This window comes from Pituophis catenifer, unplaced genomic scaffold, assembly GCF_029215685.1.
Source record: "Pituophis catenifer annectens isolate HBS135680 unplaced genomic scaffold, rPitCat1.0.hap2 SCAF_3, whole genome shotgun sequence".
In the NCBI taxonomy this organism is placed as follows: Eukaryota; Metazoa; Chordata; class Lepidosauria; order Squamata; family Colubridae; genus Pituophis; species Pituophis catenifer.
In genome coordinates this window covers 7,096,072-7,110,609 of record NW_027256883.1, presented here as the reverse complement: position 1 = coordinate 7,110,609, position 14,538 = coordinate 7,096,072, and the positions used below count along the sequence as shown (strand labels likewise).

Genomic DNA, 14,538 nt, shown 5'->3' with positions numbered 1-14,538 from the left:
CCTAAGTGGAGAGCCATCGAAAGGGAAGTGGTAGCAATATTGCCACATAGAAAGATATAGCCAAGACAAGCCAAGAATCAAAATAGATTAATTTGTCAGACTTTCAAGATTAGTTTATATTAGCTGATATTACTACATTTCCAGCATTTCCTGCCTGTATCTGTTTCCAGAAGGTTCTGACAGGTTCTGGAGAACCGGTAGCAGAAATTTTGAATAGTTCAGAGAACCGGTAATGGAAATTTTGAGTAGTTCGGAGAACCGGCAAATACCATCTCTGGCTGGCCCCAGAGTGGGGTGGGAATGGAGATTTTGCAATATCCTTCCCCTGGAGTGGGGTGGAAATGGAGATTTTGTAGTATCCTTCCCCCGCCACACCCACCAAGCCACGCCCACCAAGCCACACCATGCCCACCAAGCCACGCCCACAGAACCGGTAGTAAAAAAAAATTGGATTTCACCACTGGTTTCTACCATAGGGAAACAGCCTCAAGCAGAAACCTGAAGAGGTTAGGCTTTGTGAATGGATATTTTGTGAAGCCAAGCCACTCTATTCATAAACAAAGGGCAGCAAGCAATTCTGAATAAGCAGCACAATAGGCAATGAGCCAAAACTGACAAGATTAGCTCAGATAAACAAAACACCTAGGATTTGCATTTCCCCTTTCGCCTGTAGAGCCAGTCATGACCCCTACATGACCCCATAGGAATCTGGCAACAGGCATTAAAATATTAAAGGACATGAACAGGCATCTCAATCACAAAGCCCCTAAAATTGTATAAAAGCCCATCTATTCTCAACCCCAATTTGTCAGCCATCCCAGAAACATGCTGCTGTCACTGTTGTTGACTCAGCCTTCCACCCTTCCGAGGTGGGTAAAATGAGGACCTAAATTGTTGGGGACAATATGCTGACTCTGTAAACCGCTTAGAGTGGGGTGTAGAGCACTGTAAAGTGGTATATAAGTCTAAGTGTTATTGCTATTATTTCTGGCTACCAAATAAATGGAGATCTCCTTTCCAACAGCAGCCTGCCTTCAGTGCATTTCTCCTGCATCTTTCTCCCAGCTTCGAATAAGAACCGGACCAGATTTTACTTCCAACAAAATAATGATTTTGAATTTCCCAAGAACACAAAATTTTCAGCCATTTTGACAATCAGAAGTATGCACAAGTTTACTTTCTTTTAATAATTATATTTCTCCTTAAATTGCAGTGTCCCGGGTTGTCCAACTTAACCAATGAATTGAACCTTTCTAAGTGAACAGACAACACTTTTTGCACAATGAAGCAAGGATTTAATAACTCAGGAGGTATGAAAAGCATGAAAACTATACTTTATGCAATGTCTTTATCTTTGTGAATACAACTGATAATGAAAACCTCAAGGGATTAATAATGTTTTCTGAGTTTATTCCAAAATTATTATTATTATTATTATTATTATTATTATTATTATTATTATTATTATTATTATTATTGTTGTTATTGTTATTATTATTATTATTATTATTATTATTATTATTATTATTATTATTATTATTATTATTATTAATTGAATTTGTATACCGCCCTACTCCCGAAGGACTCAGGGCGGTGAACAGCCAAAAGATAAAATACATACAATACAAATGTTAAAAAACTGTTAAAATGCAATCAAATAAATTAGCCCAGAGAACAAAATTTAAAACACCCCAAATTTACAAGACAAATTTAAAATTTTAAAAATTTAAAAACGAGAGGTTTTTTAAAAATTTAAAAGAGAGGTTAGGCCAGGGTAGCCTGCTGGAATAGGAATGTTTTGAGGGCACGGCGGAAAGCGCGCAGATCCGGGATCCTCCGTATCTCTGGGGGGAGCTCGTTCCAGATGGCAGGTGCCCCCACAGAGAAGGGTCTCCCCCTGGGGGCCGCCAGTCAACACTGTTTGACCGACGGCACCCTAAGAAGCCCCTCTCTATGGGAGTGTACTGGTCGGTGAGAGGCTACTGGTGGTAGAAGGCCACCAGTAGCCTCTCACTGGTGGCCTTGAAATTCTGCCCCAGAATTATTTAACCTTATAATCAATTCAAAGAAGAAAATTGAAATTCTAGCACCAAATCATGACACCCATCAACTCCTGAGGTTAGGAACTGTGTTGGCATTTTGAAGGCATTCCATGGGTGTATTCACAAAATATTTCCTGAGGGAATTTTTCATAAAATAGCTTTCATGGAGAATGTAAGAATTGTTGTGACCTAGGCCCAAGTAGTTATTACCAGACATAATCAGTCCCAAATAAACATATTTTATTAGAACAACTGAGAATTACTTCATTCTCAGCTTAGTCCAAATTAAGTCCAAAACAAATTCTTCATAAACAGTCCTTCGGCCTTATCACCAACCTTTGTCTACTTTGGCACCCTGCGAAAGTCTTTTCTTGGCAAAAAGTTCAGAAGCAAGAGATGCTGACAAGAACAAATGTAGCAATGTTGCTTTCCTACAAAGATCCCAAGAGCTGTTGCTGGTCTTTTAAGCCTTCTGGGAGGGGCCAATCATCTCCTGGCCTTACTCCTGAGTTGTCCTTTTTGCTTTAGCTGCTCTTGCCTTCTGGCAGCCCTTCTCATACGTGCACTAGGAACAGGCTCCTCCTGTTCCTCTAACTCTCTACTATCAGTCTCTGGAGGCTCCAGAGTCCACGCATCGCTCCCAGATGGCCCTGGCCCCATCTCTGCCTCTGATGCAGAGCCCTCATCCGGGCCTTCCCCTGACTCCAGGACTGGCCCATTGTCCTCACCAGCCTCCTCACTGTCTGACTCCGCTGTCAGCTCCGTAGACAGCTGGCGGACCACAACAAGAATGCTAACACAGCGATATCTGCCATTATCTCTAGGATCATCCAGAATTTTTCACTGGAGGGACATAGGAGATGAAGTCAACCTCCATGTACTATAAGAGCACTTTAAGAAAAAAAAATGTGATTGGAGGCTGAGAAATATTTCTGAAAACAAAGGGAAAAAAAGACTGGGAAAATTGTTTCTTTTTCAAAATGAGCTTCTTTGAATTGATTATAAGGTTAAATAATTCTGGGGCAGCTTAGAGAGAACCATAGGAACTGAGTATTGGCCAATGACTATCTGACCACAGGAAAAAAATCCCTTATGGATTATTTGATTTATGCAAACAGAGATTCCCATTCAGAAAGACACAAATCTGTGTGGAAAAGCTTTCTAAAACATATTAGCATTTTTGCTGCCTTGGCTGCGTCACAATCTTTATTTACTTTACCAGTACTTTACCAGTACTTTATTTACTAGTACTCTTCAACATCTTCATCAATGACTTGGATGAGGGGATAGATGGGGAGCTCATCAAATTTGCAGATGACACCAAGCTGGCAGGAATAGCCAACACTCCAGAAGATAGGCTCAAGATACAGAAGGATCTTGACAGACTTGAACATTGGGCGCTATCTAACAAAATGAAATTCAATAGTGAAAAAAGTAAAGTTCCACATTTAGGCAAGAAAAACAAAATGCACAGGTACCGTATATGTGGTACCTTGCTCAATAGTAGTAGTTGTGAGAGGGATCTTGGAGTCCTAGTGGATAACCATTTAAATATGAGCCAGCCGTGTGCTGCAGCTGCCAAAAAAGCCAACAGTTCTAGGCTGCATAAACAGAGGGATAGAATCAAGATAATGTGACGTGGTAATACCAGTTTTTATTTATTTATTCATTTATTTGTTTGTTTGTTTGTTTGTTTGTTTGTTTATTCAATTTATATACCGCCCTTCTCCTATTGGACTCAGGGCGGTGCACAGCCAAAGATAAAAACATACCAATACAAAATTTAAAATCAATTAAAAGAATTATACAGCTTTGGCCCACAATTTAAAACAATCCAATTAAAACCCAATTTACACTTAAAAAGCTAAAAAGAGCTTAAAAGGGGGGGTTCACGCCAGCCCTGCTTGATGGAAAAGAAAAGTCTTTAGGGCAGGGCGAAAGGCCTGGAGATCTGGTATCCTTCGTATCTCCGGGGGCAAATCGTTCCAGAGGGCAGGTGTTGCCACAGAGAAGGCCCTCCCCCTGGGGGTCGCCAGCCAACATTGCCTGGCTGACGGCACCCTGAGGAGTCCCTCTCTGTGGGAGCATACTGGTCGGCAATCGGCGGCAGAAGGCGGTCCCACAAATACCCAGGTCCTATGCCATGGAGCGCTTTAAAAGTGGTGACCAACACCTTTATAATGCCTTGGTAAGGCCACACTTGGAATACTGCATTCAGTTTTGGTTGTCACGGTGTAAAAAAGATGTTGAGGCTCTATAAAGAGTTCAGAGAAGAGCAAGAAAGATGATTGGGGGACTGGAGGCTAAAACATATGAAGAACGGTTGCAGGAACTGGTCTAGTTTAATGAAAAGAAGAACTAGAGAAGACATGATAGCAGTGTTCCAATATCTCAGGGGCTGCCCCAAAGAAGAGGGAGCTATTCTCCAAAGCACATGAGGGTAGAACAAGAAGCAATGGATGGAAACTAATCAAGGAGAGAAGCAACTTAGAACTAAGGAGAAATTTCCTCACAGTGAGAACAATTAACCAGTGGAACAACTTGCCTCCAGAAGTTGTGAATGCTCCAACCCTGGAAGTTTTTAAGAAGATGTTGGATAACCATTTGTCTGAAGTGGTGTAGGGTTTCCTGCCTAAGCAGGGGGTTGGACTAGAAGACCTCCAAGGTCCCTTCCAACTCTGTCATTCTATTCTATACTTTAATTTCTTCTTTAGATCATGGTCATAGAGATCCTGGCATCTATCACATTTGGCGTGAATACTCTGATGGGTAAGATTATAAAATATTTTCTTTGCAGGAATGGAGTTAGTCTTCCAATTGTTTCATAACACTCTAAAAGGAAAATTGCTCCCCTTCTCTGCCCATTGAAGCTGCTGGTAAGAAAGCTGCTTGTGGATGAAGGAAGCTCCCTAACTCAGTTTGCTCCTAACCCACTTTGGAGGGGAATATCCAGACACTTCAGATTCCCAAGAAAGCCAATGCTGATTTTTTTATTCAGTGCAGTAGGTAGACAAGGGACAGATTTTCCCAGAGAGTGGATCATCCCCATTTGAAAATAACCAGGGCATTGACACCAGATATAGCAGAGTCTTCGTAGGGCAAAAATGTTGGTTTCCTGAAGGAGAGATGGGATGGAAGTAAAATAAACAAATAAAAATTACGAAGATGTGATACTTATAACTAGGCATTAGACCTGAATAGGTATGTTATGTGAGACTAGCCTGGGTAAATCCTGGGTCCTGTGTCTTCGCAACATTTCACATTGGATTTACAAGCCTGCTTGGACCAGCTGCAAGTGCTCACCACATACCTCTTTAGAATTTGGCAAAGCTGCTGAATCTTTTCCCTACACACAGTGCCAATAAAAGGCACATTTTTTGAAGAGTTGCAGCTGTGCATCATGTAGCTTTGGTGTGCTCCAAACTAACATTGTGCCCTGGAATCAAACATGTTGATAGGACAAACATTTGAAACCAAACAGGCCCATTTTTGGCCTCTCAACACCCCCCATGTGTCGTGTTTTTGCCCTCCCCAGCCCCCAGGGGCACTCTGCAGACCTCCCACCCCTCTGCGCAGGGGTGAAATCCAGCAGGTTCTGACAGGTTCTGGAGAACTGGTAGTGGAAATTTTGAGTAGTTTGGAGAACCGGCAAGTATCACCTCTGGCTAGCCCGAGTGAGGTGGGAATGGAGATTTTGCAATATCCTTCCCCCGGAGTGGGGTGGGAATGGAGATTTTGCAGTATCCTTCCCCCAGAGTGGGGTGGGAATGGAGATTTTGCAGTATCCTTCCCCCGGAATGGGGTGGGAATGGAGATTTTGCAGTATCCTTCCCCTGCCATGCCCACCAAGCCACGCCCACAGAACCGGTAGTAAAAAAAAATGGATTTCACCGCTGCCTTTGCGCATCCATTTTTGCGAAAAACGAGCCCGTTTTTTGCAAAAATGGAGCGCACAGAGGGTTTGGGAGGCCTGCAGACTGCTCCTGGGGGCTGGGGAGGGCAAAACCATTTTTTTTTTCTTGTTTACCTCTTCAAAATCTTGGTGCTTCTTATACTCCGGTGTGTCTTGCAGTCTGAAAAATGTGGTAAAACGGTTTTGTTTTTTCAGACTTTTATTAAGCAATTTTTTCTCTGTGTCATAGCACTTTTCTCATACATTCTAACAGTATTTATATTAGAATTAATAAGCTCTGGATGCAACTGACAACACCTTAATCAGTTACCCACTGAAGGTGAACAGGTAGCCCTACCACTAATCTCCCATTATGTGCCTCTATACACACTTGCAATCCCTTCTTCTCCAAAGAATGTAAATGCAGATATTCAACAATTATTGTATCCTCCTTCTTTCCCCCACTTTTCCTCTTTTCTAATTGTTCATCTGTCCTTTGCCCTGATCCTAATCCTAATCCTAACTTTAACCCTAACCCAGTAACCCTACTCTGCCCCTCAGCCAGAGGAATAATAATGGGGATTGGTAGGAAACATTGATTTTAGGACTGTAGTTACCATCAAATAGTCAAAAATCAGATATCTGTAAGTAAAAAACCAACAACTGTGTGTATGTGTGTTTGTCAGTGTGTGTGTGTGTGTGTGTGTATGTTTGTATACATTTCTGTTAGAAGGACTGATTCTCTTTTGGTCTCTTTTTGTTGTCAGGATAAATGCAGAAGATGAACTCATTCCGAATACTCTTAAACCTGTTGTGAGTGATCCCAAACTTGTGGGAAATGCTTCCAATATTACCGGAATACCAGAAATTTATCCTTATCCATATGAGCAACTCTCCGATAATTTAACACGAAACCTTTATAATGGCGTCATTGCCTTTATTTGCATTTTAGGCCTGGTGGGAAACGGAAGGACAATTTATCTCCTGGCCTATTCCATTAAAAGGAATCCTTTCACCACTTTCATCCTGAATCTCTCCATCGCTGATTTTGGGGTCCTCGCATCCCTCATTATTGCAGCAATCTTTGTGACGGTGTTGTCCCTGGGTCAAAGAACGTACGTTGTCAAAACTTTTTTCTTCTTATTTTTCGAGCTGTTTTCCTTCACTTATTCCGCCAGCCAGTTTCTGCTGACGGCCATCAGCCTGGACCGGTGCGTGGCTGTCCTTTTTCCTCTCTGGCATCGCTGCCATCGTCCCCCAAATCTGTCCACTCTTGTTTGTGGCTTCATCTGGATTCTCTCCTTCCTACTCTCTGCGGTGCACTTCATTCTGTATCAAACCAAGAGCTTTGGAAGTTCACGTTTTCTTTACCAGCTGATTGTGAATGGTTTACTTTGTACGCCTCTCATGGTTGTGTCCACTGTGACTCTCTTGATTCATATGAGGTCGAAATCGCAACGCAATCAAAGGAAACTTCTCACCACCATCTTGCTGGCTCTCCTCTTCTTCCTCCTGCTTTCTCTCCCAATGGATGTCTTTTATGTCATTGAATATTTTGGTTCCTATAATCCCCTCCTCATGACCGTTGGGATAGGATGTACGGCTCTCAACAGCAGCATCAACCCACTCCTTTATTTCTTAGTGGGGAGGAAGAAGAGAGGAAAAGATCAGCCCAGAGCATCTTACAAGGTTGCTCTGCAAAGAGTCTTCAAGGATGAGAGGGGAAGCACGGAAGATCCAGAAACTATGGAGGAAGACCAGTTGTGAAGACCCACCATCATGCTTTATTCATTTTCTAAACCTTAAATAATATCTGGATTCCATGAGAACGTACAAAATTGATGGAATCTGCCAAGCAAAGTAGCTAATCCAAAAACAACGTAAATAGAAAAATACTGGTGTATATGTAATTTTGAAAGTGAAACATGACAAAAAAATAAAATAATTTTTTTTAACAAAAATGCATCTACTTACCTATAACCCAGAGAAACAACAGAGTCGAGTTTGGATGTATACATATACATGATAAAAAAAGAATCCTGCAAATTTACAGACGAATGGTGTAAGGAATAAAGCTGTTACAGTATCTACCATAGCAATCCTGCTATAGGGAACAACAGAAATAGGCCGTGAAGTGGGTGCACGGGGTCTCTAACAATACTTCGAGCTCTAAGCACATAGCGGTTATAAGCAGTATCCTGAATAACAGGAAGTGAGATCTCCTATAATCTTCTCGGCTGTCCTCACCACTCTCAGTCGTTGTCTGGGCTCCAACACTGATCAATGTGTACTCCATGGAGGTTCTACACAGACCTGCTATGAAGATCATCTCCTTGTTTCTCTTAGGATATAGCTAGGTACCGTATTTTTTGGACTATAAGATGCACTCTCCGCCCTCCCAAAAAAAGTGGGTGAAAATGTCTGTGCGTATTATAGAGCGAATGTTGCTGAAGCCCCACCCACCCACCGGCAGTGGTGAAATCCAATTTTTTTTACTATTTGTTCTGTGGGCGTGGCTTGGCGGGTGTGGCAGGGGAAGGATGCTGCAAAATCTCCATTCCTACTCCACTCTGGAGCCAGCCAGAAGTGGTATTTGCCGGTTCTCCGAACTACTCAAAATTTCCACTACTGGTTCTCCGAACTGCTCAAAATTTCCGCTACCAGCTCTCCACAACCCATCAGAACCTGCTGGATTTCACCCCTGCCTGCCGGCCCCCACACTTCGGCCTCTGCCTCCCAGCAATTTTCCTCTTTGCAACAAACAGCAAACAGCCTGGTCAGATTTAGCACAAGCAGTTGATTGGTGGTTGGATCAGCCTCCCGGAATACTGATGATTAGCTGTTCCAGGCTGCGGGGATCAGCCCCGCCTATTGCCACCTCCGCACAACCCATTTTCGGCCTCCGTGCCAGTGGTGGGTTCCTCCTGGTTCGGTCCGGTTCAGCCGAGCCGGTAGCGGTGACGATATGACGTCACCGAACCGTTTCTCGCCCCCCGCCCTCCCATCCCCCACCCCTCCACGTTATTCTTACCTTTTATTTGGTCCCACCCCCAATCTATTGCTGCCTCCTGAGTCCCAGCTGATGACTAGAGGGAAAAAAACTGTTTAAACTCTTGCCGCGGGGCTTCAAAGGGCCGCCCTACAGCTGATCAGTGTTAAAAGCAAACAAATGAGTCGGGTCGTAAGTGCGGGGACTGGTCGTAAGTGCGAGGACCTTCCAGAAATGACTCTGACCAGCTAGCCACGCCCGCCTAGTCACATGACCTCCAAGCCACACCCACAAAATAAGCCACGCCCACAGAACCGGTAGTAAAAAAATTTAGAACCCACCCCTGCTCCGTGCATCCCGTTTTCCACACGTCCCGTTCGGTGGCGATAGACCATTTTTGAAATGGGCCAAAAACAGGATGCAGAGGCCAAAACTGGGACTCCAACATTGATCAATGTGTACTCCTGTGCCTTATGCTCATATCAGCCAGTTTTCTTCCTAGCTTCACTCTAGAGCATTTTACACCAAACCATTTGTGCACTTGAGAATGAAACCGAGTTACATTTCTATCAGCATTGCTAGCTATATTGAGAATATGCAGACATCCACAGCTTCCTCCAAAGCTGGAGTGTCAAACTCAAGGCCTGTGGGATGTATCTGGCCCACCGGGTGCACAGATCTGGTCCACGGGCCTCGCCTTGGAAACAGCAAAGGACCAGCCTGCTGCTTCTGCCAGCTCAAGAGTACTTTTTTGCAGTATCCTTCCCCTGGAGTGGGGAGGGAATGGGGATTTTGCAGTATCTTTCCCCCGGAGTGGGGTGGGAATGGGGATTTTGCAGTATCCTTCCCCCTGGAGTGGGGAGGGAATGGGGATTTTGCAGTATCCTTCCCCTGGAGTGGGGTGGAAATGGAGATTTTGCAATATCATTCCCTGGAGTCGGGTGGGAATGGAGATTTTGCAGTATCCTTCCCCTGGAGTGTGGAGGGAATGGGGACTTGCAGTATCCTTCCCCTGGAGTGTGGAGGGAATGGGGACTTGCAGTATCCTTCCCCTGGAGTGTGGAGAGAATGGGGATTTTGCAGTATCCTTCCCCTGGAGTGGGGAGAGAATGGGGATTTTGCAGTATCCTTCCCCTGGAGTGTGGAGGGAATGGGGATTTTGCAGTATCCTTCCCCTGGAATGAGGTGGGAATGGAGATTTTGTAGTATCCTTCCCCCGGAATGGGGTGGGAATGGGGATTTTGCAGTATCCTTCCCCCGGAATGGGGAGGGAATGGGGATTTTGCAATATTCTTCCCTTGGAATGGGGTGGGAATGGAGATTTTGCAATATCATTCCCTGGAGTCGGGTGGGAATGGAGATTTTGCAGTATCCTTCCCCTGGAGTGTGGAGGGAATGGGGACTTGCAGTATCCTTCCCCTGGAGTGTGGAGAGAATGGGGATTTTGCAGTATCCTTCCCCTGGAGTGGGGAGAGAATGGGGATTTTGCAGTATCCTTCCCCTGGAGTGTGGAGGGAATGGGGATTTTGCAGTATCCTTCCCCTGGAATGAGGTGGGAATGGAGATTTTGCAGTATCCTTCCCCCGGAATGGGGTGGGAATGGCGATTTTGCAGTATCCTTCCCCCGGAATGGGGAGGGAATGGGGATTTTGCAATATTCTTCCCTTGGAATGGGGTGGGAATGGAGATTTTGCAATATCCTTCCCCTGGAATGGGATGGGAATGGAGATTTTGCAGTATCCTTTCCCTGGAGTGGGGTGGGAATGGGGATTTTGCAGTATCCTTTCCCTGGAGTGGGGTGGGAATGGGGATTTTGCAGTATCCTTTCCCTGGAGTGGGGAGGGAATGGAGATTTTGCAGTATCCTTCCCCCGGAATGAGGAGGGAATGGGGATTTTGCAATATTCTTCCCTTGGAATGGGGTGGGAATGGAGATTTTGCAATATCCTTCCCCTGGAATGGGATGGGAATGGAGATTTTGCAGTATCCTTTCCCTGGAGTGGGGTGGGAATGGGGATTTTGCAGTATCCTTTCCCTGGAGTGGGGTGGGAATGGGGATTTTGCAGTATCCTTTCCCTGGAGTGGGGAGGGAATGGAGATTTTGCAGTATCCTTCCCCCGGAATGAGGAGGGAATGGGGATTTTGCAATATTCTTCCCTTGGAATGGGGTGGGAATGGAGATTTTGCAATATCCTTCCCCTGGAATGGGATGGGAATGGAGATTTTGCAGTATCCTTCCGCTGGAGTGGGATGGAAATGGAGATTTTGCAGTATCCTTTCCCTGGAGTGGGGTGGGAATGGGGATTTTGCAGTATCCTTTCCCTGGAGTGTGGAGGGAATGGAGATTTTGCAGTATCCTTCCCCTGGAATGGGGTGGGAATGGAGATTTTGCAGTATCCTTCCCCTGGAGTGGGATGGGAATGGGGATTTTGCAGTATCTTTCCCCTGGAGTGGGGTGGGAATGGAGATTTTGCAGTATCCTTCCCCTGGAATGGGGTGGGAATGGAGATTTTGCAGTATCCTTCCCCTGGAGTGGGATGGGAATGGGGATTTTGCAGTATCTTTCCCCTGGAGTGGGGTGGGAATGGAGATTTTGCAGTATCCTTCCCCTGGAGTGGGATGGGAATGGAGATTTTGCAATATCCTTCCCCTGGAGTGGGGTGGGAATGGGGATTTTGCAGTATCCTTCCCCTGGAATTGGATGGGAAGGGGGATTTTGCAGTATCCTTCCCCTGCCACGCCCACCAAGCCACGCCCACCGACCCGGTAGTTTTTAAAAAAATTGGATTTCACCACTGCTTTAAAACCCCCCGTCCTTTCAACCTCGCCCGAAGCAGACACCGGTCTCTCTCCAGGACCCGACCTGGGAAGTCCAACCCGGGCATCCTTCTCACGACACCCTCGCCCAGAACTTTCCTCCCTTCGCTCGGGGACGCACGCATCGGACCTCCCACGGGCCAAGACTGAGGATTGCAACAGGCGGGGCGGAAAGTGTGTGTGTGGGGGAGAGAGACACAGAAGGGGGCTAGTTTGTGATGCTCCCCGGGTCGTGTGAACGCAGGAGCCGGTTATCCCGCGACACGCAAAGCGGCTCCCGTTTGGCAAGACCCCCCGTCCGTTGGGCGGCGTCCCAACCTTCCTTTCAAACGGTTCAAGAGCCGGAGCCTTGCGGGCAGGAGAAATCGGGTGGGGTCCCCGGGTAGGCGTGCAAAAAACACAGTCGTGTAAGCTCACTATTGCACGGTGGCCAAAAGGAGGCTGGGCTTCTTGCGCCGCCTTTATAAACCAGCTCCGGTCCTTCTTTCCTCACTTCGGAGCGGAGCTTTCTTCGGCTTGCAAGGCGGAGAGAAATCGTGGACCAGCCGCGTTGGGAAGATGCTTCGGAAGCGGCGCTTTCCGACGGGCAAAATGGATGGGGAGGGGGCTTGGAAGACACCCCCCACCCACCCACCCACCACCCATCGGACGAGAGATTTGGAAGGTCTTGACTCCGGAGCGCACCGCCCTTCAAGGATCGGCCAGCCAGCTGTGTTAACGATGTTGTGGATTTAATAAGACAAAACACAACTTTTGGGTTGATCAGAGACAGATTTTATATATTGCGCAATAGGTTCAAGGCTCTGTAGATGAAGCGTTGAACCAAGACAGGAATTAGGTACAATGGTTTTATACCCTTCTAGACAAAGGATTCTTTTGATGTCAGCAGTTCATATGGTCCTATACATTTATCAATTTTAATTGACATTACAGAGTTTCTTTGCAAAACAGTCATAATTCTTTTTGTAGATTACTGAAGCATCTCTTTTATCTTTTGACGATGGACAACTTTTAACTCATGTGGATCCCCTTGACCTAACCAACCCTTAAGATGTATGTCATTAGAATGTTCCTTTCTTCTGACAACTTAGAGGCCTCCTAGAGGAACCAAAAGGATTTTGGCTGAGTTTGTACTTTTTCCAACCGGATGCATTGCTTTTTAGAATAGAGTGAATAGAAAGTTATCCAGTGGTCATCCATCAGAGCCCGCTTCATTACATTAACGAGACAGGGGACCAGCCAGATGTTCCAGATGGAGACAAAAAAAAATCTGGATTATTAACAGCCGTAACCATCAGCGAGCATCGTCTTGGTATCTCGGATCGCTCTTGTGGCAGGGAAGGAATATAACAACCTCGTAAAAGCCTGGCTGAGTTTTCGCATGGCAGAGGATCAGGGGTGGAAATCCAGCAGGTTCTGCAGAACCGGTAGTGGAAATATTGAGTAGTTCGGAGAACCGGCAAATACCAACCTCTGGCTTGTTGTGGATTTGATAAGACCAACGCAACTTTTCAGGTTTAATCAGAGACAATTTGTATATTGCGCAATAGGTTCAAAGCTCTGTACGTGAAGCGTTGAACAAAGACAGAAATTAACTACAATATATAAATATAAAGTCACTCGGGTTTTTTTTTTTCATATACAGAAATACTTATTAATGATGGGGGCAGATGGTAATTGAAGATACTGAATATACTGTTGGAAGCAGGACTTGATGTTACCCTAACGTGGTCGATGGAATTAACAATCTAGTTGAAAGACATTACAGAAGATAACCATATGGAATACAAATTTAAAGTCATTTGAGGGTTTTATTTATATATGGAAATATCTTTTAGTGATATGGGCAGAAGAATAAAGATATTAAATATATTATGTATGGTAGACCTGTAGGAAGAAAAGGGATGCTATGTTTAGATATTAATATACTTAAAAGATTTGAGTTAAGAGATATACGTATGGGGGTGGATTATGAGTAGAACAAATGCCAAATTAGGATTTATTATATAGTTTCATAGCCAAATGTTGTTTGAAACGTACTGTATGTGGGGGACATAATAACAATGTTAGAAAGAAATGTTTAGCACATAGGGGTTGGTGTAAAAGGGTGGTAAAGTATTATATAATGTGATATTAATTTGGATCTCATCTTGCAGAAGCCATGGGGGAAGGGGAGGGGGAGGGGGGATTAGGGAGTGGGGGGGAAAGGGGGAAAATTTGTACTTGAAAAACTTTTTCAATAAAAAAAAAGAAATTAACTACAATGATTTTTATACCCTTCTAGACAAAGGATTCTGTTAACTCAGCAGTTTATGTGATCATATACATTTGTCATTTTTAATTGACACTTCCTAATTACTGTTTCATTTTATTCTTTGCCAACTGTCATAATTCTTTTTGTAGATTACTGAAGCATAGACTCAAATCATCTTCTGATGATAGACAACTTTTAACTCATGTGGATCCCCTTGACCTAACCAACCTTTAAGCTGTATGTCATTAGAATGTTCCTTTCTTCTGACTATTTAGAGGCCTCCTAGAGGTACCAAAAGGATTTTGGCTGAGTTTGTACTTTTTCCAACCGGATGCATTGCTTTTTAGAATAGAGTGAATAGAAAGTTATCCAGTGGTCATCTATCAAAGCCCGCTTCATTTACATTAGGCTGGCCCAGGAATGGGATGGGAATGGAGATTTTGCAGTATCCTTCCCCCTGCCATGCCCACCATGCCACACCCACAGAACCGGTAGTAAAAAAAAATTGGATTTCACCACTGCAAGAGGATGGATGTCCCCAACCC

General features: G+C 44.6%; 1 protein-coding gene across 1 annotated transcript; it reads left to right on the top strand.

Moving 5' to 3' along the window:
• Nucleotides 1–1,282: 1,282 nt before the first annotated feature.
• LOC139315589 (proto-oncogene Mas-like) lies at nt 1,283–7,829 on the top strand. Its single transcript, XM_070941984.1, has 3 exons — nt 1,283–1,310; nt 4,757–4,811; nt 6,702–7,829. The coding sequence occupies exons 1-3, from the start codon at nt 1,283–1,285 to the stop codon at nt 7,699–7,701; spliced, it is 1,083 nt and encodes a 360-aa protein (XP_070798085.1). The 3' UTR covers nt 7,702–7,829.
• The last annotated feature ends 6,709 nt before the right edge of the window (nt 7,830–14,538 follow it).